A 25,928-nucleotide genomic window follows, 5' to 3' on the forward strand; every position below is an offset into this window, starting at 1 on the left:
AGATCACCCACAGCCAGTGAGCCAGCAACTCCCTCTCCCTTTTTTTTGTTTTTTTTTTTCCCCAGGAGGTTTTAAACAAATGCAACTGGATGTGACCTTAGCACTGGAGCCAACGACTTCCATTGGTTAGCTCCAATAGCTAAAAAGGGCTAGGGAGAGCCTGTGTTAAACCCAATGCAATATGCATTAGTGTCAGGGAGCAGGAAGATCCCAGTGTCTACTTGTTAAAGTTCACACAAGCCATACAGATACAGACAGGAGAAAACACAGACTCAAAAGGATCCATTATGCTTGAAGAAGAATTCCAAATAAAATGACATCTTCTGCACAGCCCAGCCTCAGACACAGCCATACCTTTATCTAGTGTAATAAACTCTGTAGTAAACTGTTTTTGACCTCCATAGGGAGTAGGAGTTGTCAAATTTCAGAAGATAAACTCCTCTCCCTGGGTACTGGTGGCTGCCAGCATACACTTCTTCGTGACAGTCTCGTCTGTACACAGGCACTATTTCATCTAGCTGAGGCTTGTTGGCATTCTTTTTGGCTTTTTCTTCACTGCTAGCATTTTCTGCAAGGGAAAAAAAAAAAAAGTGGGGGAAAGAAAAAAAAAAAAGTGTCAGTTCACATGGTGGATGCTTTACAAGAGAGAGATTGATCTGCAGTGGACAAGGCACTCTTTGTTAGCTTAGAAATCAGATAGGTCACACCAAGGCTGTGGCTAAAGCACTCCAGAGCAGGAGGAAGAGTGAGCATGCTCACTGCATGATGAATTCATAGAATCACAGAATGGTCTGGGTTGGAAGGGACCTCCAAAGGTCATCCAGTCCAACCCCCTCTGCAGTCAGCAGGGACATCCCCAACTAGATCAGGTTGCCCAGAGCCCTGTCAGGCCTCACCTTGAATATCTCCAGGGATGGGGCCTCAACTACCTCCCTGGGGAACCTGTTCCAGTGTTCCACTACCCTCATGGTGCAGAATTTGTTCCTAACATCCAATCTAAATCTGCTCTAGTTTGAAAGCATTGCCCCTCATCCTATTGCTACAGGGCCTCTGTAAACAGCCCCTCTCCAGTTTTACAGTTTGACATTAAAACTCACCACACCACTGCTCTGGTAGGGTCAGCTGGCAGAGAAGCCAAGCTCTTAGTTTTCATTAAGACATTAGCCCACACTGACTGCTGCTGATCTGACAACACTACTACTGGTTACTTAGTAATGACTACTCAGGATGCCACTGCTTCCCCCATCAGAGCAAACTGCATGCTCATTTCAAAACAATTTTTTCTGATGGCATGGTAGACTCCTTGTAGGTAAAGGCTGTGACCTAGGTTCAGGCCACTGTCAGGAATTTCTCTTTTAAGCTGTTTTGCTGAAGCCTCTCAAGAAAACTTCCTCCCTAGAAAGTGTTTGTGAACAGCAGGGCAGGATTCTTCTCAAGATTTTCAGTGTGCAGATCCCCTGTGCTCTATTGTGGCACAGGTTTCAGCCTAGCTTACTGAATAGCTGAATTAGACAAGATGGCACACTGAGGAGTAAGTAAAACTTAGGGAAAGGGTTTCCTCGCCCTCATCTCCAAACACAAACATAGGCTGGACAAGGAACAGTCTGGAGGAGAAGGACTTGGGGGTGTCAGTTGATGAAAAACTCAACATGAGCTGGCAGTGTGCCCTGGCAGCCCAGAAGGCCAACTGTGTGCTGGGCTGCAGCAAAGGGACCAACAGGACAGGTGAGGTGATTCTCCCCTTCTGCTCTCATGAGATTCCACCTGGAGTACAGTTCTGGGGCTCCCAACACAAGAAGGCCAACCATACCCTGGGCTGCATCAAAGAAGTGTGGGCAGCAGGGCAAGGCAGGTGATTCTGTCTCTCCGCTCCGGTGAGATCCCATCTGGAGTACTGCATCCAGTTCAGGGACCACCAACAGAAGGAGGACATGAAATGTTGGAGTTGGTCTAGAGGAGGGCCAGAAATATGATAGGAGGGCTGGAGCACCTCCCTATGGGGACAGGCTGTGAGAGCTGGGGCTGCTCAGCCTGGAGAAGACTCCAGGGAGACCACATAGCAGCCTCCTAGTACCTGAAGAAAGCTGGGGAGGGACTCTCTGCAAGGGCTTGTAGTGACAGGATAAGGGGGAATGGATTGAAGCCCAAGAAGGGGAGATTCAGACTGGAGATTAGGAAGAAATTCTTTATAGCGAGGGTGGTGAGACACTGGAGCAGGTTGCCCAGGAGGTTGTGAATGCCTCCTCCTTGGAGGCATTCAAGGCCAGGTTGGACAGGGCCTTGAGCAACCTGGTCTAGTGGGAGGTGTCCCTGCCCATGGCAGGGGGGGTTGAAACTAGATGATCCTTGAGGTCCTTTCCAACCTAAGCCATTCTATCAATCTATGAACTGCTATCTGTGACCAAATGAGGTGACTGAAGTCACTTCCAGAACTGCACTTCCTATTCAAAACTGAAGAAAAGATTGCCCAGCTAGGTGGAAGTTGGAGGAACTAGGAGACCACCCAAGACACTCAGTTGTGTTTTCCTCCATGGCAAGCTCTGCAGGACTGGCAGATTATATAAAAAAGCACATTTACCTTCTTCTTCATCCTCATCATCACTGGATTCACTGACATGCACGCTGACTGCAGTGTTAGGGGAGTCTGTCCATTCAAAATACACCCCAAAACCAATGTCATAATTGTCTGTAGCAAACTCCCAGAAGAGGTAAGAGCCCTCTTCATGAGTTGGGACTCTGACTGTCACCACTTCTCCTCGGCCCACTGTGATCACAGAGTCTGCATCCTGACGGATTTTCTCCTTGAAGTCTTTTATCTGGGGTCGTGTCCACATCGATGGGGCAGCTATCACAGGAACAGAATCTGCAGAGAGGAGGAGGAAACACTCCAGTTAATCTTTCTTTCACTTATGCTGCATCCCTAAGTGTGCCTCAGGGGCACTTGAGCACCACGAGCATCCAGCTTGGTTTTCTGGGGGTGTGTCTTTAAATTTTGTTGTGTGTTCTTTATTTTATTTTTTTTTTTTTAAACTGAAGAAACATCTTTTCACTGTTGAAGCTTGCATGAAGTGCAGTGGAATCTTAAATATAACACTGCACACTTTTTACCCATCCACCACATTTAAACCAAGAGTGCTGACACAGAAAAGACTCAGAAGACAGCTGCACTGTCACAAAGTACATGGCCACACTACACAGAGCCCTGCCACTTTAATCTGATGGACCCAGGGGTTGTGCATGTGTCTAGAAATGGTCAAATACTGACTAAAATAGCTGAGCACATCACTATGCAGGCAGGGACTCTGCTAGTGTTGGTTCCATACTGGGATCCAAGCAATTCTTTTGAGGACTGCTGATGGTGGATGAAATTAATGCCCAGAAATACAAGTGGTGGGAGAGCTGCTGGGAGGCTGCTTTTCCTGCTCCACTTCCACAGCTCCCTAGAAGCTGTCTGATGAAGGTGGGAAATGTGAGGGGACAGCAGTCTGGACTGTACAGAGGTCAGGAGTAAGCCACATGTAGGGCTGCATTCAGAGAGAGTAAAGAAGGAGCTGGCTTTATTTTCAGCTGCAAGGCTAAATCACTCAGTTTTGACCCGAGTTCAAAAAAGAAGCAACATATTTCTGCACAGAATAGCTTTCTGCTAGAAATTATGCCCCTTTCCTTCAAGTCAAGAGTGGAAAGAGGTTCTGGATCCCATCTACTTTGCCAGAAGTGCTTTTGTTGTTCCCTGTTTCCTTGCTCTTGCCTATGAAAACCAAGCAAAGAGCCATAGTAAATGTGCTGAAGACATCTGAATCCCAAGGAAAGCTTTAGCTATTTATTTCCCATTAGGGAAGCTGGCCAGTCCTACCTTTTGGTCCATTCTCTAGTGCTTCTTCCAAAGCCTCTGGATCCAGCTCTTTTTCAGGACTGTCTGCATGTGTACTGGCCTGCCCATTGATAGATGGGGTGTCCCCTGGGGCAGGTGCATTCGCCTTCGATGCAGTAGTCAGGGGAGTCCCTGTTGCTGCCACAACTGCCTCCTGCTGCTTTTGTAAGGCTGCCTAAAATGACAGAAATTGAGTCAAGTAAAAATAAAAGCTGCCAAGATGTCTCCATCTTCCAGCAGAAGATGGAGAAACAACCAACCAACCCACAACTCCCCCTCCACCCCACAAGGCTTGACAGGAAGGGCTAGAAGCAGCAATTCTGCATCAGCAGAAGTCACTTTATTCTAAGGCTGGTGGACACACCCTGAACAAAAAGATTCAGTTGAATCACAGACAACAAACTCTGGCACTTGACCACAGAAGTTCTGCACTTCAATAACTCTTTTTATGAAAACTGAAAGTAATTCCTTGTTTGCTATTTTTTTTTAACCAGTGGGCTGAGAGGGTTCTAGCCTGAACTCATCAAGGTCTAAAGTGAGCTGGAAACATTTACGGCCTAGTAAGTACTTGCCAATTTGTGAGTTAACTTGCTCAGCAGGATTCTCTATCAAATGCACCAGATAAAAGCAGTTATTCAATATAAAAGCAGGAAGCTTAAGAGATACAAGGACTGCAAGTGGTCTGAGGAGAGAGTTACTAAAGCTCAGAGGTGCAGCTTTCAGAACATGACTTAGGTACAATGAAACTCTTTAGACAGAATTGACCATGCTGTCCCTGTCTAAAGGATTAAATACACCTGAAAATGAGATTATACAAAGTGAGCCCCAGCCTTTTGGATTTCAGCAGGATGGGTTACCCCTTTAGCTTCAAGGCTTGCAGCCCTGTCCCTTGTTACCAGTGCAGAGAGGTTCCCCTGTCCCTCCTGGGACAGGGAGAAGGTATAATTGACAGGACTGTTCTTTAAAGAACCACCTAATCAGCACAGGACTTTGATGAATGAATGGAATTTCCTGAGTGAGTATGAAGACAAAATAGTCAAACATCAGATGGATTTAACATTTGAGCAGTTGTACAGGTGCTGCCCAGGTCTGCACTGTCTACCACAGCCACTCTGTGCACTGAGACAGTGTAAAGCAGTGAGAACTTTCCTAGGAGAGTACTGCACACAACTCCACCAAATGCCATGGTATCACAAGCTGATCTGCAAGCAATCATCACACAAAGTCAGGGGTTGGAAAGGACCTCAAAAGGTCATCCAGTCCAAGCCCCCTGCCAGAGCAGGATCACCCAGGGCAGGTCACACAGGAACACATCCAGGCAGGTTTTGAATGTCTCCAGAGATGGAGACTCCACAACCTCTCTGGGCAGCCTGCTCCAGGGCTCTGACACCCTCATAGTGAAAAAGTTTTACCTTGTGTTCACATGGAACCTCCTCTGCTCCATCTTGTACCCACTGCCTCTTGTCCTATCATTGGACGTCCCTGAGCAGAGCCTGGCTCCATCCTCCTGACACTGCCCTTCCCATCTTTATAAACATGAATGAGGTTACCCCTCAGCCTCCTCCAAGCTCAAGAGCCCCAGATCACTCAGACTTTCCTCCTGAGAGAGATGCCTGAATCACCTTTGTGGCTCTGCACTGGACTCCTTCAAGCAGTTCCCATGCCAGAACAGCATTTCTTCAACTGCACTAAGGGACCCCAAGGCAGCTGAGTTACAGGTATCCAAAATGAAAGTATTCCTCAGGAGTGCTCCAGAGGCTACCTGAGCCTTCTGGAAAGTCAGAAGTAGAACTAGGTAATTAAGCTGTTACATGGTTCTTCTTCATTCTTTCCTCTACAAGAGTCAGCCAGGTAGAGATTTGCCTGGCAGAGTTTTTATTTTGCAGGCCACTGCAAAAGGAAGGCTGTTTTGTCCAGGTCTTGGAGGGCAAGAGTCTTCTGTCCATGGGAAGCAGACAGCTGTGACTGAAAGGAGCAGTGCTGATAGCATGGAGGGAAATGAGCAGCAGTGTCTCCACCACCAGAGTCTCCAGGCAGCAGTCTCAGTTACAGAAGGCACTGAGGACAAGACTGATGAGGCCACAGCATTAGCTTATCACTGTGACACCAAGGCATTGCTACCAAGGTGTCACTAAGCTTCAAGAGGAATTATTACAGGGCAGGAAGCCTCTGACTTTCCTGTACCAGTTCAGCTCCAGCAAACCACAATTTGGCTTGGAAGGAGCCTTTAAAGATCATGAGAGTGGCTCTGAAGAAAAGAGACTGGGGTGTATTCATTGATGGGAAGCTCACCACGAGCCAGCAGTGTGCTCATGCAGCCCAGAAGGCAAATCCTGGCTGCATCAAGAGGAGTGTGGCCAGCAGGTCACCCACCTCAAGTACTGCATCCAGTTCTGGTGTCCCCATCAAAAGAAGGGCACAGAGCTGCTGGAGTCAGTCCAGAGGAGGGCCACAAAGATGACCCAAGGCCTGGAGCATCTCTGCTATGAGGATAGGCTGAGAGAACTGGGGATGTTCAGCCTAGAGAAGACTCTGACCAGGACCTTACAGCTGCTTTCCAACACCTGAAGGGATCCTACAGGAAGGCTGGAGAGGGACTTTTCACAGGGTGTCTAGCAATAGAGTAAGGGGGAATGGTTTTAAGCTGAGGGAGATTAGGTTTAAAATGGATTTTAGGAAGAAGTTCTTCAGTGTGAGGATGGTGAGACTCTGGAACAGGCAGCCCAGGGTGGTTGTGGATGCCTCCTCCCTAGGGGTGTTCAAGGCCAGGTCAGATGAGGCCTTGAGCAGCAGAGTCTAGGTGAGAGGTGTCCCTGCCCATGGCAGGGACATTGGAGATGATGATCTCTAAGGTCCCCTCCAACCTAGGCCATTTCATGATCTAATTCAACACCCTCATCATAGGCAGGGATGTTTTTCTCTAGCTCAGGCCACTCAAAAGTTCCACCCAACCTGACCCTGAATAATTCTAACGATTTGGTATCCACAGCCTCTCTGGGCAAACTGATCCAGTCTGTGCCTCACCACCCTCATTGTAAAAAACCAAAAATCCCAAAAAAAACCCCAAAACCCCACAGCCAAACAAAACAAATAAAATTTTCCTCACATGCAGTCTAAAGCTCCACTCTGTCAGACTGAAACCACCGTTCCTTGTCCTGGCACTACAGGCTCTCACAAAAAGGTCTTTCTGTCTGTCTTCTCAGACTCCCCTCTCCTTTAGGTACTGGAAGGCAGCTCTTTGGTCTCTCTGGAGCCTTCTCCTGTCCAGTCTGAATAACCCCAACTCTCTCAGCCCTCTGAGCATTTTTGTGGCTCTCCTCTGGCCCCTCTCCAACAGGCACCTGCCTTTCTTGTACTTGGGACCCTGAAGCTGAACACACTACACCAGGTAGGGTCTCATGAGAGCAGAGTAGAGCATCACCTCCCTCCCTACCCACACTTTTTTATGCAGCATAGGATACAGCTGGCTTTCTGAGCTGCAAGAGCTCCCTGCCAGCTCATATCCAGCTTTTCATCTGCCAGTGTCCTCAAGTCCATCTCCACAGGGCTGCTCTCAATCCAATCATCCCTCAGAGTGTACTGATATCGAGGACTGCCTCACCTCAGGTGCAGGACTTGCACCTGGCCTTGTTGAACTTCATGAGGTTCACATGAGTTCATATAGCTTCCTTCCTTCCTTGGACAGGTCTTTGCTGAGGGCAGCAACTGCATCAAAATGCAGTAACTAATAGGAAATTAGTTACTGAATTGATCTGATTAGACTCCAGAAGAAAATGTTTCCCCCTGAGAATAGTTAGGCATTGGAATCATCTCCCAAGGGAAGCAGTGGATTCCCCTCCATTGGGCAGTTTTAAGACTCAGCTTGACAGGGTGCTGGTCCATCTCATTTCAACTAGACTATTGCCCAGAAAGGCTGGACCAGATGATCCTTGAGGTCCCTTCCCACCTGGCATTCTGTGATAATTTTAAAGTCTTTAGCTTAAGAGCAGGGGACCTCAGGCTGGCAGTTACAGGCCATTTAAGATTCAGGTCCTTCCCAGAGAGGTCAGGCATACTAGAGTGAAGTCTGGCTTACATCTAAGAGTTACAGATGGACATCCTTGGGCTTTAATATAGCTTAAGATGTGAACACAAGGCATTTGCCAGAGATTCCCCTCAACAAAGTAGCAGCTTTTCAAGCCCAGGCACAAAAAACCCTTGCAAAAAAGTAATATACCACTGCCACCTGTGGCTACCAGAGATATGAAAGTCTGTCCCCCCACCCAAATCATGAGCACTCAATTGCAGACAAGTGATTTAATTAGCTGCTGATGTCAAACTCTAGATGCTAAAGCAAGAAGTAGTCTGTAGTGCTCAAGCTGACAGGGAGGAGCAATCTTAAATCCACCAGTGATGTGACAGTGCTGCATACATATTCAGCTGGAAGCACATGGCTGATCCAAACCTGCTGCTCTGCACTCATCTGCAGGTGTGACACCAACATGGAGAGCTACTTGAAGAGGTTTGCTCGTGCTCAGATGCACTGGTATGTGCCTCCATTAAATTACCACGCAACAGATGCTGCAGCAGAGCACATCTGGTCCCCAAGAATAATACCAAACCAAGTAATTAGTAATGGCTGCTTAGAATGTTCTTAATTAACAGCTGCTTCAGAAAACTACTTGAAAAGATTAAACAAAAGGGGCTTTGGTGTTTGAATCTAAAGCAGCATTAGTCACTAGGACGCTCTGGCTCCTTGTGGCAACTATCTTTTCAAGGAGATAAAAGGGCAGACAAGTTAGTATCTCCTAGAGACAGCTCAGGACACAACAATCTAAGTTTCTCAGCTGGTTGGCCATACCTGTTGCTGTGCAAGCTGGACTTGATACAACTGCTGCATGTACTGCTGGTAATGCTGCTCCTGGAGCTGCCGAATGAGGATCTGCTGCTGCTCGTAGTTGCCCGGATACTGCTGGGCTGCGTACTGCTGGAACTGGATGGCAGTCTGAGAGTTCAGTGCTGCCATGATCTGCTGCCTAGAGGGGCAAGAAGAGAGAGCATGAAGATTACAAGCAGCTGAGGATGTTGAGGCAGAAGCCCTGTATATAAGTGACCTCAAAGGTAAGTTAACTCCATTCCTGCAAAACCCAGTTAAAACAAATCCACGTCGTAGAACCCAGAGGTAGCACAAATGTGAGTTTTGCCCAAAGGAAAAATAATATGCTGAGAATATAAAGGGAGGAACAATTTCTACCCAGTGTTTCAGAACACCAAATGTTAAACCAAAGCAGTGAAAAACCCAAGAGCTTTCACATAATTCTCAACCTATAGTCTGATAAAGAGGTAGTGCTGTAAAAACGTGTGACTAAGCTTCTCAGACAATCAAGGGGAAAACACCACATATTTGATTCCTCTGGAAATAACCCAGCCACACAGAAACCATCCTTCTAGCAAATACTGATAAGAAAGAACCTGCTGTGAGAGTACAGCACAGCAGTGCTTTTTGGTAAATCTAAGAACAACACAGCCCAGGACTGGCTTTCACTTCCCAGGACAGTATGCAAACCAATATGAAGAGCATGGTTGCCTGTGGCCTATTTCACACAAAAATATGCACTCAAGTGCCTCCAATAAACTCAAATGCTGAAACCTCAGGAGAAGCATGGTTTGCTTACACATGGAGCTCACCTGTTCTCCTCTCTCCAAAGGACTAAGTATATAGTTAGCTTTATTAACTATTATTAGCTTTACTATTAGGGTTTATCTCACATCTCCATGAGTGACCAGCTACTGATGCTTCAAAGGAAGGAAAAGTTATCACACAGAGAGGAATAATTATTTCCTTCCCACTCTTCTTCCTTCCCCAAAATTTATATTCTAAAAGCTGCAGTGTTAGAGTGGTTTAGTATTCTAAAGGCCAAGATTTACTGCTCTTCAGACTCTTATCAATCTAGATACACTTGGCCTGTGCATACTTACCCACATTCCTTTTCTGTTTAAACTCTCTCTGAAACCTGCTACAACCACTTAAAACACAACTGCTACTCCTGTAAAAAACAATAACCACTTCACTTCCATGCATACCACACTTCCTGTTACTTAGCACTGCCCAGCATTCTCTGCTGCTGTATTTTCTGTTCGATTCTGTCTGTATTTTACAGTCCCCTGGCTCTCACCACGTTAAACAAGCAATAAAACTCTTGGATTATTTGCTCCCTTCTCAAAGGCACCCCACAGCAAACACAGGGTCAGAAAAGACATTTTTATTGTGGAAAACAATTGCTGACTGACGTGGAACAGCTTTGATGATTTACTATTCTCTTTCTGTCCAAAGCTAGATTGATGATTTACTATTCTCTGAAATATTCTGTGTCCAAAGCCAGATCCATGTTTCCAACAACTGGATGTGGTGGGGACAATGAAATATTACTAGAGCGTATATTTTAAAGGATTTAAAATTGAATTCAAGCTACAAACAAAGGTTAAGTGCATTTGAAGGTGAATTCTCTATTCCTTTCAGAAAGGTGATGATCCAGTGATGGCCAGTGGACAAATGAGATCTGCAGACACACCACAGTTCCAAGCAAGGGAGTACCCTTAAGAAGGTAGGGTTAGACTACTAAGTTAGAACATTCCAGCCATGCACTCAAACCACTCCACTGAACTTCAGTTATCCTTTTTAGAAGGCTCTGCCTGCTGTGAAAGGATAGAAACTTTCAAGTTCAAGCAATGCTTTCAAGCTGGATGCTTTGCTCAGCTGAGTGCAGCATTAATCGTTTAAAAAGCAGAGCCACAAGTTTTCACCATGTGCATCTCCTGAACCCCCAAACTCCTTTAAACAAAGCTTCTATGGCACTTTGACCTGAGAAGGCTGCACACAATAACACATTTGGATAATTATTCCCTGCAAACTGTGTCCCTCTTAACCGAGGCTGCAAATGTCACCGCTGGACTCGAGTGCTTTGAGCTGCAGGTATTTAATTCCTGCACAACAGCTAAAGCAGTCAGACACAATTATCTTAAGTGCAAGGCAGTTGTCTCCTCTGAAGCCTTGCTAGTTTCTGCTACTCACTTCTGCTGTTCCATCCGAAGTCGTTCCTCCTCTGCTCTTCTCCTCTCCTCTTCTTCCCTCCTCAGCCTTTCCTCCTCCTCTCGCCTGCGTTTCTCTTCCTCCTTCTGCAAGCGCTCACGTTCCTCCTCCTCACGCCGCCTTCGTTCTTCCTCTTCTCTTCTGCAACATCAACTCGATTAGCCACTGCAGCACTCCTACAATGAGTTATTTTCCAACATGCTGTAACCTGCCTTTTGCCTGCCCAGTAAGGCTTTTGGGTTGGCATCACCTCTTCCCACTTAAATGGCCTGAAGAATCATGGAATCACAGAACTGTTGAGGTTGGAAGAGACCTTTGAGATCATCAAGTCCAACCACTCACCTAGAGCTCACAATTCACCACCGCTGCTAAGCCACTGCCACTAAACCATGTCCCTCAGCACCACATCCACATATGCTTTAAATACCTCCAGGGATGGTGACTCCACCACCTCCCTGGGCAGCTTGTTCCAATACTTGAGAACCCCTTCTGGGAAGAAATTTTCCCTCAAAACCAGCCTGAACTTCCCCTGGCACAACTTGAGGCCATTTCATAGAATCATAGAATTGTCAGGGTTGGAAGGGACCTCAAGGATCATCTAGTTCCAACCCCCCTGCCATGGGCAGGGACACCTTACCTAGATCAGGTTGCCCAGAGGCACATCCAGCCTGGCCTTAAAAACCTCCAAGGATGAGGCTTCCACCACCTCCCTGGGCAACCTGTTCCAGTGTCTCACCACCCTCATGGTGTAAAACTTCTTCCTAACATCCCATCTGAATCTACCCTCTTCTAGTTTTGCTCCATTCCCCCTAGTCCTATTGCTACCTGACATCCTAGGTTTCCTCTTGTCCTGTCACTTGTTGCATGTGAGAAGAGACCAAACCCCACCTGGCTCCAGCCTCCTTTCAGGGAGTTGTTAGAGGGCAATGAGGTCTCCCTTCAGCCTCAGCTTTGGAAGGCTAAACAGCCCCAGATCCTGCAGCCACTCCTCATAAGATTTGTGTTCAAGGCACTTCACCTGCTTAGCTGCTCTTCTTTGGGTGTGCTCTAGCACCTCAATGTCTTTCTTGTAGTGAGGGGCCTAAAACTGAACCCAGTATTCGAGATGCAACCTCACCAGTGCATAGTACAGGTGCAGTACATCATTAGGATCACTTCCCTACTCCTGCTGGCCACACTACTTTTGATCCAGGCCAGGATGCCATTGGCCTTCTTGGCCACCTGAGCACACTTCTGACTCATGTTCAGCCAGATATCAATCAACACCCCCGAGTCCTTTTCAGCTGAGCAGCTCTCCAGCCACCCTTCCCCAAGCCCCTACTGTTGCATGGGGTTGCTGTGGCTCAAGTGTCTTGCTGGACACAAGAAGAAGAGATATGACTCTTTAGTTTTACTGCAGTCTGCAGTGTGGTAAGTCTAAATTCAGTATTATATTTTGGTATTCAGTCTAACCTATCATAATATGATATTAATAAATGTTTATGAATACCTGAGGGCTGGGTGTCAAGAGGGAGGGGACAGGCTCTGCTCACTTGCACCCTGTGATAGGACAAGAGGCCATGGATATAAACTACAACACAGGAGGTTTCACCTCAATGTGAGGAGGAACTTCTTCACTGTGAGGGTCACAGAGCACTGGAACAGGCTGCCTAGACAGATTGGGGAGTTTCCTTCTCTAAGAGTTTCAAGGCCCATCTGGAAGCATTCCTGTGTGACCTGTGCTACATTCTATGGTCCTGCTCTGGTAGGGAGGTTGGACTTGATGATCTCCAGATGTCCCTTCCAACCCCTAACATCCTGGGATCCTGTGATATTCATTCTAACCCATAACTATGCTACCTGTAACAGAGAGCAGTAGGAAAAAAAAAAAAAAAACACACCAGCCTGGAAACCTTAAACCTCTCTTCCAAGCTTTAATATATGTTCAAGAGTTACACAGATAATACAGATTAGTAATTACATTATATGTAAAGAACAGCAGAAGAAAGCCTTTGTTGAGCTGCTAATTCATGACAGCACCTGACAATTTCATATTCTGTATGCATTTAGTCCACAGACATCAGGGCACATGTTTTGTGAAGCCTGTATTCCTTCAGCAGATGACAGTATCTGCAAGATTTTAAGAACACTCTTTAGATTCTCAGTGCCTTCACCTCAGAAATAAACTTTCATTACTGGCTAAGTAAAAAAAAGACTTAGAGAGATCAAACAGTACCACAGCCACCTAAACTTCAAGCATTTCTCTTCCCAAGACAGCTAGCTGTGACACTGGCCATAGGTCAAGACTTACAGACTCAATATACTCCAACACCAAAGGACTCAAAACATTACCTTCTCTTTTCTTGTTCTTCTTTCTCTATCTTGTGGGAAGTGACATACGTTGAAAACAAGTGGCAGCACCTATTCAGGAGCTTAACAAACTCTGTCATAGCTTTTTGCTTTGACATGTTTCCAAGGGCAGCCCACTCCTTCCTGCAAGAGAGAAATAACACAGGACTCAACTCTTTTCAAGCCAGTAGTGAACTCTGAGAAACCAGCAAAGGCAAAAAAAATACCCAAAGAGCTGGGAAACCAGAGACCAAACATTACTGTGTGCATTTTTTTTCCTAATAGCACAGTGTCCTCTTCTGCCTGCACCAGAAGAACTCTTCCAAACAGACATAACTGAGTGCTTAAACCAAACCTCATACATGTCATTGACCTTACAAAGAAATTTCAACTATGCCCAAAAGCTTCCCAGCTACCAATGAATCTAAAATAACTTTACCCTTCTTCCACTCTAGTTTGGGGCAGGGGGAGGAGGGGGGAAGAAGTGTGCATTTTCCTGGCTGAACAAACATGGTAACAAGGACTGATTATAGTGCTTCAGTGAGCAGGATACAACAGCCTGGTTCTTCCTAAAGGAAAGCTCTATCAGCCTGGGCAGAAGCAGTGCACTGTGCCCAGCTTCAAGACGCTGCATGCACATCGCTTCGTGCTAGAAACAGCAACAACAAACATCAGAGGTGCAGCCTGAACTGCAAGCCATGCAAGAGACATGCCTCAGACTGCTCAGATCTCCTCAAAACACACCCAGAGCTTGAATGCATCACCTATCTGACTTCAGAACTTCTCTCTGGTGTTAGTAAAACCTACGGTGAATTGCTGCTACCACTGACAAAAGGCTTGGCCTGCTCTAACCTTGGTGTGGAGTTTAAATGAGACATGGGTCTGGAGATCAATGCACAGCTAACCAAGTCTTAAACTGCTAGGAGAAACTGGACTGGTGGCACAGCAGCTTTTCCTCATGTGGTTGAAAAACATGAATAATATTCTATTGGGTCATTTACTGGACTGGGACTCAAGGTTTCCAAGGTGTATCTGAAGAGGCCACTCTTGCTTTTCACTCCCACACAGACATCTTGAGGCAACACACATACTTCTTGTCTTATTGTGGAGCTGGATGATGTTGTGTTCAGACAGGAAAAACAGAGTTAAGGCCAACAAGGGCACCAGCCCTTTTACCTTCTATCATTACCCAGCACATCAAAGAATCCAACTTCAGGGCAAGTGTCAGGGTTGTAAGGTCCCAGCAGAACCTGCTTGTGCAGTGCCACGAGTTTGAGTTTTTCTTCATATGTTGGATGAAAGGCTTTGCCATCTTTTTCTGCAGAAGGGAAAAAAAAAAAAAGAAGAGAAAAAATACATTTTCACCACTGTGATTAACTGATTACAGGACAGCAAAGAGCATTTTGTGTAAACACTGATAGGATTTCATTCATTATAAAAAAAATGGAGTAAGGTAAGTCACAAAAGCATAGACAAATCAAGTCAGAAGACATAGATCTGTCTGGAAAAAAACACATCTACTTGAGCTGCTGAAACTTGATTGTGAAGTGTTCAGCATACAACCTAGAGTCAATCTTAGCAAGTAAATTGCTCTGAAAAGACCTTATTGTGGCCTTCTAGTATCTGAATGGGGCTTACAGGAAAGCTGGGGAGGGAATTCTTAGGGTGTCAGGTAATGATAGGACTAGGGGGAATGGAGCAAAACTAGAAATGGGTAGATTCAGATTGGATGTTAGGAGGAAATTCTTCCCCATGAGGGTGGTGAGACACTGGAATGGGTTGCCCAGGGAGGTGGTAGAAGCCTCATCCCTGGAGGTGTTTAAGGCCAGACTGGATGTGGCTCTGAGCAACCTGATCTAGTGTGAGGTGTCCCTGCCCATGGCAGGGGGCTGGGAACTAGATGACCCTTGAGGTCCCTTCCAGCCCTGACAAGTCTATGATTCTATGAAATTGTCCCATAAATATTGATGTGAATTGGTTGAACTCCATACCCAATGGATCTAGCTCTCTGGAATGTTTTAAAAAACCTTCACTTGAATTCCTACTGCAGTGTGGTTAGGAAGGGTTTTCCACAAAGGAAGATGTGATGTTAGTTTCATTGACTGCTCTCCTTTCATGCAGAAAGCAGGATGAGCAAGGTTTGAGGCAAGGAAAACTGCAGAGAGAGAAACAATTAGAAGTGCAGGAGAGTTTTCCTGGAGGGAATGTGATTGTTGGATTTTGTGGAGGCAGCCAGAATAACCTCTCACAATGGAAAGTCTTAACAGTTAATTTCATCAGCACCAGCATTTACAGAGCTCTGGCCTTAAGACACAAGCCTGAACAAAATCAGAGATCCAATGGCTCCATATCAACATCTTCTGAAGTGGTCCCTGTTGGATCCCATCATAAGCTTCCTACTGGTAAGAAGAGACTTGTACTGGCTGAATGGATTTAAGCTGGAAGAGGGGAGATTTAGACTGGAGATTAGGAAGAAATTCCTTCCAGTGAGGGTGGTGAGACACTGGAACAGGCTGCCCAGGGAGGTTTTGGATGTCCCTTCCCTAGAGGTGTTCAAGGCCAGGTTGAATAAGGCCTTGAGCAAGCTGGTCTTGTGGAAGGTGTCCCTGCCCGTGGTGGTGGAGGTTGGAACTAGATGATCTTGAAGGTCTCTTCCAACCCAACCCATTCTATGATGTAAAATGACACATGAGGTAGTCAGCTGGGACTCACCTCAGCATGTTTACCCTGTCAAACCAAATCAAAGGAGCAGGCACCGCTACAGATAATTACATTGCTCATTAAGAAAAGAGCTTGATTTTTGATGAGGCAAACAAATAAACAAACATCATCTCCTTCTGGAAGGGCTGAAATGAGGAACTCATTACTAGAAGTAAACAATACTCACTTGACATGACTGTACTGCCAACCATGTAGTCGGAAACTGCAGGCAGAGCTGCCACTAGTTTCCAGCTCTCCTTTGGAGAAAGTTATTTTCAGCCCAAAACTGAACAGTATGAAACTGAACAGTCCACTTCATGGCCTGAAGTCATGCCAGGGCAGGTTTAGGTTGGATATTAGGAAAAATTTCTTTCCTGCAAGAGTGGTCAGGCATTGGAACAGGCTGCCCAGGGAGGTGGTGGAGCCCCTGTCCCCGGAGGTGCACGAAACCTGTGGACATGGCACCTTGGGACATGGCTTAATGACTGTGGGGATCTCAGGTTGAAGGTTGGACTCAATCTCAGAGGTCTTTTCCAACCAAAACAATTCTACGATTCACGTCCAAATTTTAGGGCTGACTTTTACATATTGCAAAATTGCTCAGCTGATGCCTGTGACCAGAATTATTAACAGGAAAAGAAGCAAACCTCAGGGCTGAAGAGGAAAAGAAATACCTCTAACTATGGCGTACTGAGAAACTCTGAGCAGCTACTTCTGAAAAGTGGGAACAGTTTTGGAGGGAAAGTGTGTGCAGGTCACAGTGAGAACCTGCATTTTTGACAAGAATAAGTTCAGTACCTTACTTAGTTAAACTTAGTTAAAGCATCACAAGGAAGCACTGCATGCATGCCTTTAGTTTTGAAGCCAGAATCCAAGAATTAGGAGAATCAACCTTTCATTCCTTATTATCCATCCCTCGAGGTCCACTTCACTCTTCCAGAACCAAGTATTTGCTCTTCTCCCAGTGTCACACAACTGAATAGCAAACATAGCTTCCAGCTTCAAAAGGCAGAAATCTTTCTTCACAAAAATATGTGTGTCCAGGAATATTTGGTGGGGTGGAGAAGAAGGTAGAAGAAAAAGGCTGAACCAGTGTCTACTCAGTGGTATTTAGGTCTACTGCTCTAGTACTGGTCTACTACTACTGGTATTTAGGGACAAGAGGCAGCAGACAAACTGAAATAGAGGAAATTGCACTTAAGTCTAAGAGGTAGTTTGGTTTAGTTTGTTTTGTTTTTTTGTTTTGTTTTTTTTAATTATTGTGAGAGTGATCAGGCACTGGAACAGTTTGTCCAGAGAGGTTTTGAAATCTCCATCCTTGGGGATATTCAAAGCCCAAACAGACACAATCATGAGAAGCCTGCTGTGAACAGTAGGGCTACACACCACAATCCCCAAAGGTCCCTCCCCACCACAAGAAGTCTGTGATCCTCAAAAGATGCAAATCATCATGCCCTGAGGTAAGCTCTCTCTGAAAGTCTCAGGGTCTTCTGCTCCCAGGCTACCCAAAGAGCCTTTTGGGGTTTTGCCAATTCTTCACACTTCACATTTAATTCAGAACTTGCTTGTTAGGTAGCAAACACTTCCATCGGTCTTAATAATCAAAATTCTCTTTGAAATCCTTCTTGGTATCCTGGGGCAGCGTGCTTAAAAGCAAGTCAGTTGAGAAGGGTACTATGCTGAAATTTTGCCAAGCTTCTGAGTGAAGTATGCTTCTCAAGAGGGTCCCTGTGACACAGCTCACCTTGCACAACCTGTATAGCTACAGCTGTCTGCCAAAAAACATCTCACTGCTGTACTAAGAGTGCAGCAACTGAGCCAGCACATACCATCAGGATTTGAATTCACTTCTGAAGAGGGTTAAAAGAGAAAAAAAACATAGCTTCCCATTGACTCCAACCCCCCTGCCAGAGCAGCATCACCTAGAGCAGGTCACACAGGAGCCTCCACAGAGGTCTTTGAAGTCGACAGAGAAGACGACTCCACAGCTTCTCTGGGCAGCCTGGTCCAGTTCTCCATCATCCTCACAGTAAGGTTTTTCCTCATGTTGAGGTGGAACTTCCCATGTTCCAGTTTGTATTGTTGCTCCTTGTCCTATTACAGGGCATCTCTAAAAAGAGACTGGCCCCATCTTCTTGACACCTACCCTTCAGATATTTGTAAACATTAGTAAGATCTCTCAGTCTTCTCTTTTCCAGAGTAAACATCCCCAGGTCTCTCAGCCTTTCTCATAAGACACATGTTCCAGTCCTTCCATCATCCTTGCAGCCCTTCATTGCATATCCCTGTCCCTCTTGAACTGGAGGAGCCCAGAACTGGACACAATACTTCAGATGTGGTCTCACTACAGCAGAGTAGAGAGAGAGAAGACCCTCCCTCGACCTGCTGGCCACACTCTTCCTAATGCATCTCAGAAAGCCAAACCTCAAGCCCCAACTTTCCAGGGAAGCCAAAAATCTGCATTTACAAAAAAAAAAAAAAAAAAATCCTGGAATCATTGAGGTTGTACAAGACCTTTAAGATCATCAAGTCAAATCGTAACCCAACTACCACAACCACTAAACTATATCCTGAAGCACCACATCTACATGCTTCTAGAACACCTCCAGGGATGGCAACCCAAGAGAAGAAGAGCAAACAAATTAAAAACCAGACAGTTGGAGACAGGCATTCAGTGACTTGTAGATAATGCAGATTAGAAGCAACCTCTCAGCAAAATATTTGGAGCCAGTCAAGAGAGTGAAGTTGTCTACTAGCTATTTTTCAGTTGAATTCTTCAGTATGAACCACACTCTCTAATTATCCCAGAGACTTGGAGTTGTTGCTGATAAAGTGACCCAGAGGACATGAGGCCATCTGCAGAGTCAAATATGCCTGAAAAGAGAGCATTAGTGAGTCCAGACAAGTGCCCAATTTATTCAAGCATCCATGGAGGTGCCATTTGAGCAGGTATTACCCACACAGCTAATACAGCTGTCAGGAACCTGGAGAACATCAAAGGGCTCTAGGCAACAGTGAGAAACCCAAAGGACACATGCAGCAGTAGTAAACGCAGCAACTACACAACCCTCCTGTGCTGCTGGCATGCAAAAAGGGCCAGGGAAAGGCTCAGCTTCTTACAGAAGCTTAGGAGAGTTCTGCACAGAATCCCAGAATAGTAGGGACCTCTGAAGATCAGGTAGTCCAACCCTGCCTGCTAGCCCAGCAGCACCCAAAGGAAATCACACAGGAACACATCCAGGTGGGTTTGGAATACCTCCAGGGATGGAGATTCCACAACCTCTCTGGTCAGCCTGGTCCAGTGCTCTGCTATCTACAAAGTGAAGACTTTTTGCCTTATGTTTACATGGAGCCTCCTGTGTGTGTCCATTGCCCCTTGACACCACTGAGAAGAACCTGGTTCCATTCTCCTGACACTTGTCCTTCAGATATTGGTAAGCATTCATGAGATCTCTCCTGCAGCTTAAACAGCCCCAGCTCTCTCAGCCTTTCCTCACTTGGTTCCAGTCCTCTAATCACCTTCATGGCTCTCTGCTGGACAAAATCATGATTTACCTGAACAATCTCTCAAGTCAACTGAACTCTATGCCTAAGCAGTGCCCACTAACAGACCAAACTCCAGGAGCAATTCAGGGTATGGTTACATGGACAAGGCAAGCAAAGGATCCGCAATGCTTCAGGAAGTAAGGAGGGAGGTGGTGCAGTCACTGTCCCTTGAAATGTTTAAAATCAGCCTGGATGAGGCACTTGGTGCCATGGATTAGTTGATTAGATGGTGTTGGGTGATAGGTTGGACTTGATCATCTTGAAGGTCTTTTCCAACCTGGTTACTTCTGTGATTCTGTGACCCATACACACACAGAGGCTCTTCACTAGTGACATGAAGCAGTTCACCCAGAACATGGATAAAGGTTGGCTCCCACTCACTGTAAGCTCAGGCCTCAATGATTCATGGATTCATAGAATAGTTTGGGTTGGAAGGGACCTTAAAGATCATCTAGTTCCAACCCCTCCTCTATGGGCAGAGACACCTTCCACTAGACCAGGCTGCTCAAGGCCTCATCCAGCCTGGCATTAAACACTTCCAGGGAGGGGGCATCCATAACTGCCCTGGGCAACCTCTTCTAGTATCTCACCACCCTCACTTGAAAGAATTTCTTCCTAATCTCCAGTCTAAATCTCTCCTCTTCCAGCTCAATGATGTGTGTCATGAAACCACAACACACCATTACTGTGCTGTCATCCCCAAATGGGAAATCTCTGCACACCCAACATCAGCTCTTCATACTACAGCTCTCCTTGGCAGTGGCTGCTTTGTTCAGATGCCCCCAAAACTGAGGTCCATTGAGGACAACTCCTTTGAACACCCCAAAAAAAACCCAGTACTTCAAACACTAAGGACTCTCTTTGCATCACAGGCAGTTAACTGTGTTTGAGGACCACCTTTTGTGTCAGTATGCAAACACAACAGCGAGGTGAAGCCATACCTAGGAATAAAAAGCACTTGGCAGCAGCTAATGTCACCATATACCATCAACATGAACTGGTATAAAACCACACCCTCAGACTCAAGGGGGTTTCAGAAGTACACTTCATGCAAGACACTGTTACCTCTGAGTAACTTGAGATTTTTTTCCCCTGTAAGAAACGCTGCACAACATGGTGCAGCTTCCACTCTAACTTCACCTACTGCATCCACCCTAAATATGCCTAACTCCCATGGGACAGAATTCAGTTGAGTCATCCAGAAGGAGCTAGAAAACCATTTGTGAAGTGTGATTTTTCACCTCATAGCTTTTAAAAGCAGAAGTCACATATGTTAATGCTATTCATTGGAAAAGCTTTAATGAGTGAGACCAAAACTCAGAAGTGTGAGAACTGAATCACTGCCTGCAGATCCCACTACATCCTCTTACACTCCTAATTCTCCTCTCTTGAAGATGTCCTGCATCAACAGAAGAGCTACCAACCACCCCTTCCCTTCCAATTAAATGTGATCAAAGCTCAACTTCACATCAAATGTAATTTGTTACAGGGGGTTTTCACATGCTGGAAAATAAGAGCCTACTTAGCTTATGAAATGCAATCATGCCATCAAATTAGCCCTAAAAAAAAAAAAAAAAAAGGTAAGGTCAAACAATTAATTTAGAATGACATACTGCTGAAGCTGAAGATGCATTCTTCTTGGGATAAGAGGAAATACCTTGGAGCAGTCAAACAAAATTAGAGTACTTCACATAGCAGGAGTGCTTTCAGATGCCCAAATGATATGGTTTGCATATTGTCTGCTCAGAGGTGATACACTGCACGTCTCTTTAGACAGTGCATGAACACTTCAGACCCTCACTGGGGCTGTCAGCCTGGAGAACTGAAGGCTCCAGGGAGACCTTATAGCAGCCTTGCAGTACCTGAAGGGTAGGAAGCCTACAAGAAAGGTAGGGAAGGCACTTGTCACAAAGGCTTGGAGTGATAGGACAAGGTGGGAATGGCTTGAAGCTGGAAGAGGGGAGACTGAGACTGGAGATTGGGAAGAAATTCTTTCCAGTGAGGGTGGTGGTACACTGGAATGGGTTGCCCAGGGAGACTGTGGATGCTCTTTCCCTGGATGTGTTCAAGGCCAGCCAGGTTGGGCAGAGCCTCATGCAGCCTGATCTAGTGGGAGATGTCCTTGCCCATGGTGGTGGTGGCTCAGGTGGATGGTTGGAAGTGGATCTTTAGGGTCCCTTTCAACCCAAACCATTTTATGGTTATGTGATTTAAGGACTGCCCTATTTTGAAGGTTGGGTGCAATGGTATTTCAATGACAGGATGTGGAAAACCATAAAGCCAGGTTGCTACTGGAAGAGGGCTTGCATAGCTCTGCCAGCAGACAACCCTCCTACCACAGGATGCAGCTTCCACCTTAAACAAGTTACCTTCCCTGGCACAGCTCATACTGGCTCAGCAAGTGGAATTAGCTGTCAAGAGACACTTCTATCCTGCCAGCTGCCCCAGGGCACACAATTAGAGACAGTCCAAATGACAGAGAAATGTGCCCATTTCAGGAACATGACTGTTCTCCCCTGCACACTGCATCTGGCACAGCAGAGCAGCTCCTTAATGGCAGCCAAAATCCTGCTTGACCTGAACTAGGCTCAGCAGAGCAGTAAGGGAAAGAACGCCTCTATTGTAAGGAAACCTCTTGTTTCTCACAGAAAAAACAGACTGGAGCACTCTTAACCATCTATTTTCTATGCCTCTGTTATTCTGAAAAGCCATTTCTTCACAAGCCATTATGGATGTAAAAGAAAAAAAAACCTCACCCATGTTAGTGCACATCTCCTGCACAGCCCAAGGCCTGACAATTGAAGTGACCCAGGGTCAAGCATTTTAGATCTGCCTCTATCTTCATCAGAGACAGAAAATAAAAGTAGCTTTTGAGTCTCTTCCATACTCTTGCCTGGTTTCAGCTGTTCTCACACTGTTAAAACACACTGCCTCCCTGTCTTGTCTTTCAGCAGTGTTGTAACAGGCAATATGCTACCACAGGCAAGTGTCAGCTGTCATTGTAACGAGCAAACCCAAAGAGGAAGAAAATACATCAGGAGCTGCAACTAGACTGAAGCAGAAAAGGAAGCTGCATCTCTAGCAATTGCTGCTTGCCCTTAGACTTCACAAAGGGATACTTCTAGCATCCTTCCATTCCAAGCACCACAGTTCATCCAGATGCCATTGTTCTCCTAAGTCACTTGTTTGTTCCACAGTAGTTGTGCAACCAGGTAACATCATACACTAAGGCACAGACACCAACCACCTTTAAGCAAGTCTAAGCTCCTCAAAGACACCCTCTCAACTCCAAATCAGTGTAGTTTTAACAGGAATGATCAGAAACAAGACCTCAGCATTTGCCTATTAACATAGGGTAGATTTAGACTGGATATTAGGAAGAAATTCCTTACAGTGAGGATGGTGAGACACTGGAACAGCTTGCCCAGGGAAGTCATGAATGCCTCCTCCCTGGAGGTGTTCAAGGCCAGGTTGGATGAGGCCCTGAGCAATCTGGTCTAGTGGAAGGTGTCCCTGCCAGTACTGGGGGAGGGTGGGGTGTTGAAATTAGATGTTTTTCAAGGTCCCTTCCAACCCAAACCATTCTACGACTCTATGAATGTGGGTCAACTTCCAGATCCCTCCTATGTTGCTCCTTGAAGCTAAGGAGGAATCCTTACTTGCTCCTTAACACCTCTAAGGCTGCTAAACAAGCACACTCACTCCCACATTTGTTTTGACAGTGGATACATGGAAATCATTTTCAAACAAGACCAATTATTTTCAGAGCCACGCAGAGCTGGCAGAATCAGTAATCCAAGCATTACAAGCTCCTGCAACTCACTGTCATAGCTATAAATAAAAATCCCTGTATTTTGTCACTTTCAGGAAAAAAAAAAAAAGAAAAAGACAGAAGAAAAATATGGGCAGTGCCTTCATGTGACTTATTCCAGCGTTAAGGATAGAGGAAAGTCTGACAGCTCCATACAATGTGGAAAACTGTAGCAAACATTCACTTCAGGACATGGTTTAAAGGCCACGGTGCTGTCAGGTTGATGGTTAGACCTGATAATCTTAAAGGTCTTTTCCAAGTGAAATGATTCTATGAAACCCATGTGTTAAAAAGACATCGCAGAAGGTTACAGAAAGAGCAGTAGTTAAGCTTCAATTTCAACATGCTTCAACTTTTAATAAGAGGAAGCCAACAAATAACCTACTGCTGCAACAACAAAAGGACAAGAACACTGTGTTTTCCACTGACTTTTCAACATTCCAGTGAAGATAACAGCAGAAAATAAATGCCATTAAAAGATGAGATCCAACAGACAACAGGTTAGCAATAATGTAGGCAAGCTCATTCACAGTGTGTAATTTTTAAACTGTAAATACAGGTTCCAGTAGAATATTAAATCCAAGGCAAAAATACGACCACAGCTGACAGAGACAAGGAATTTGCTACTGAAGAGACAGAAGAAGCATTCATGAAACCAAATCACAACTCCTTCAAGCAGCTTGTCTTACAGAAAGGCAAGTTGTAGAAGTTACAATGCTTCCACAACCTGATACCTGGTGGCAGCAGCTCCCCAACACAGGGAAAAAACCAACCAACCAACCAAAACCCACAAAACCCAAACCCACCGCTACCAAACACAATCAAGAGTCTTGTGGTCCCGTAAGAGTTGTCTCATAAAGTTGCTGTGGCTTAAAAAAAAAAAAAATTAGCAATCTCTCTATGTTAGCATGCTAACAAAAAAACTTGCTTTGTAGAAAGGCATCAGAACAGGGTCAGAGAACCAGAGGTGCCTTCCAACCCCTTTCATTCTGTGATTCTGGCCTCAGGAAAATTGCTTAGAGCCTTACATACTGGTAACTATCAGGGTGCAGGTGAGCCAAAGTGAAGAAAGCTGACAACATTTTCCTTCTAGTAGAGTTCCCACCTGCCAGTATGCTTGCCCTCAGAAGAGCTGGGCCACCAATCTCACAACTACCTGCCACAACACTGACCTTTCCAAGTACAGAGTTGTCCCTTCCCCAGTGCAGGCACATTGCTGGACTGCCTGCTCTGTGCACACAGCAGCAGCAGCAGCAGCCTGGAAGCCTGCAGAGTGACACATGGCAGCGAGGTACTCAAACCCTGTGGCACGATGTGATGCTACAGCCAGCACAGCTCGTCCCCACACAGCCACGCAGTCCATTTCCTCGTCTTGACAAAAGCAAGCATGCAAAGGCTTCCTGCAGAAGCAAACCTGACTACAAGGAATCCCAAGACAAAAAAAAAAAAAACAAAACCGCTCCAAGTCCACACCCCGGGTATTTCATGGCTCCCCCGCACAGCCGCCAGCTGGAGTCGTGACAGCACACGAAGCGGCAAAGCCATGCTTGAAGTTAGCATCCTGTGGAGACGGCACGACATCTCACGCCAGTACCCGGGCTGTCAGCAGACCCGACAACACTCAAAGGCATCCACCACTTTTCGCCTACGTTGACGAGGTTCTTCACATGCCACAAGGAAGGAATTTTTTTTTTTTTTTTTTGTCTTCCGTTTTTAGGTCGAGTGATGAAAAACCTCGAAAATGCCTTCTGGAACCCGCAGGGCAGGCACACGGCGGCCCAGGGCAACCTGCCGGCTCTTTTCGCGTTCCCCGCCTCGGCTCACCTCTCGCACCAAGAAAAGAGCATTCCCCACAAGCCTCCTCCGACCACGGGGACAGATGCTCGCCCCGACTCGCCGCCGCACCCAGCACACTGACGCCCGGGACCCTCAGGTGGTTGCGGGAGAGCCACTCTCCACGGCTCTCAGGTGATCCGTGTCTCCGACCGTGCCCCGGAACCTGGCTCAGCGGGGAAGGGAACGATGCCATTGCCGGGGGCTTCCCGGGATGGCGGACGGGGTGGAGAGGTGTGAGCGTGGGATGTGTGCGCGGGCCACAATGTTGGGCAGCCTCACCTTTAAAGAAGCGCAGTGCCAGGCCGTACAGCTCCTCCAGAGCGAAGCCCCAACGCCGCTCCGGGCTCAGCGCCGCCTCCTCCGCCGCCTCGCCGCCGGCCTCCGCCAGACCGGGAGAACTGGGGCCCGCTCGGCTCCGGCCGGCCGCGGACTCCCCCTGCCCCGGCCGCGCTTCACAGTGCGGCACCTCGGCGTTGGGGCTCAGCGTCAGCCCGTCCACCGAGACCTCGAGCCGGTCCGAGCTCAACACCACCGCCGCCATCCTCCTCCTCCTCCCGCCCGCCCTCCGCCTCCTGCTCCGCTGCGGCGGCCACGTCCTGACTTCCTGTCCCCTCCGACCCGGAACTTCCGGCCCCGCCCCCGCCGCGCGCCAGCAGCCGGCCCCGCCCCCCCAGTCACCGCCATGGCACCGCCCCCCCAGTCACCGCCATGGCCCCGCCCCCCGCTTGCGGCGACCTCGGGGACGACCCTGGCTGGCGGGCGGAAGG

The 25,928-nt window shown here is 46.6% G+C and overlaps 1 protein-coding gene across 1 annotated transcript; it reads right to left on the minus strand.

The window, feature by feature from the left end:
- Positions 1 to 45: 45 nt before the first annotated feature.
- On the minus strand, positions 46 to 25,702 carry ACBD3 (acyl-CoA binding domain containing 3). Its single transcript, XM_054397292.1, has 8 exons — positions 25,441 to 25,702; positions 14,445 to 14,586; positions 13,272 to 13,412; positions 10,923 to 11,081; positions 8,712 to 8,886; positions 3,854 to 4,046; positions 2,579 to 2,863; positions 46 to 568 (listed from the first exon to the last, which is right to left on the minus strand). Exons 1-8 carry the CDS (start codon positions 25,700 to 25,702, stop codon positions 357 to 359), a joined length of 1,569 nt encoding a protein of 522 aa, XP_054253267.1. The 3' UTR covers positions 46 to 356.
- Positions 25,703 to 25,928: the final 226 nt, after the last annotated feature.

Source organism: Indicator indicator, chromosome 2, assembly GCF_027791375.1.
Source record: "Indicator indicator isolate 239-I01 chromosome 2, UM_Iind_1.1, whole genome shotgun sequence".
In the NCBI taxonomy this organism is placed as follows: domain Eukaryota; kingdom Metazoa; phylum Chordata; class Aves; order Piciformes; family Indicatoridae; genus Indicator; species Indicator indicator.

Excerpts from the sequence above, each read along its gene's own strand:
- ACBD3 (XM_054397292.1), bottom strand. The coding sequence starts at position 25,702 with ATGGCGGCGGTGGTGTTGAGCTCGGACCGGCTCGAGGTCTCGGTGGAC. Across the intron at positions 14,587-25,440 it reads GGCACTGCGCTTCTTTAAAG|AAAAAGATGGCAAAGCCTTT; the intron begins GTGAGGCTGCCC and ends TCCCTTCTGCAG. Across the intron at positions 569-2,578 it reads TGATGAGGATGAAGAAGAAG|AAAATGCTAGCAGTGAAGAA; the intron begins GTAAATGTGCTT and ends TTTCCCTTGCAG.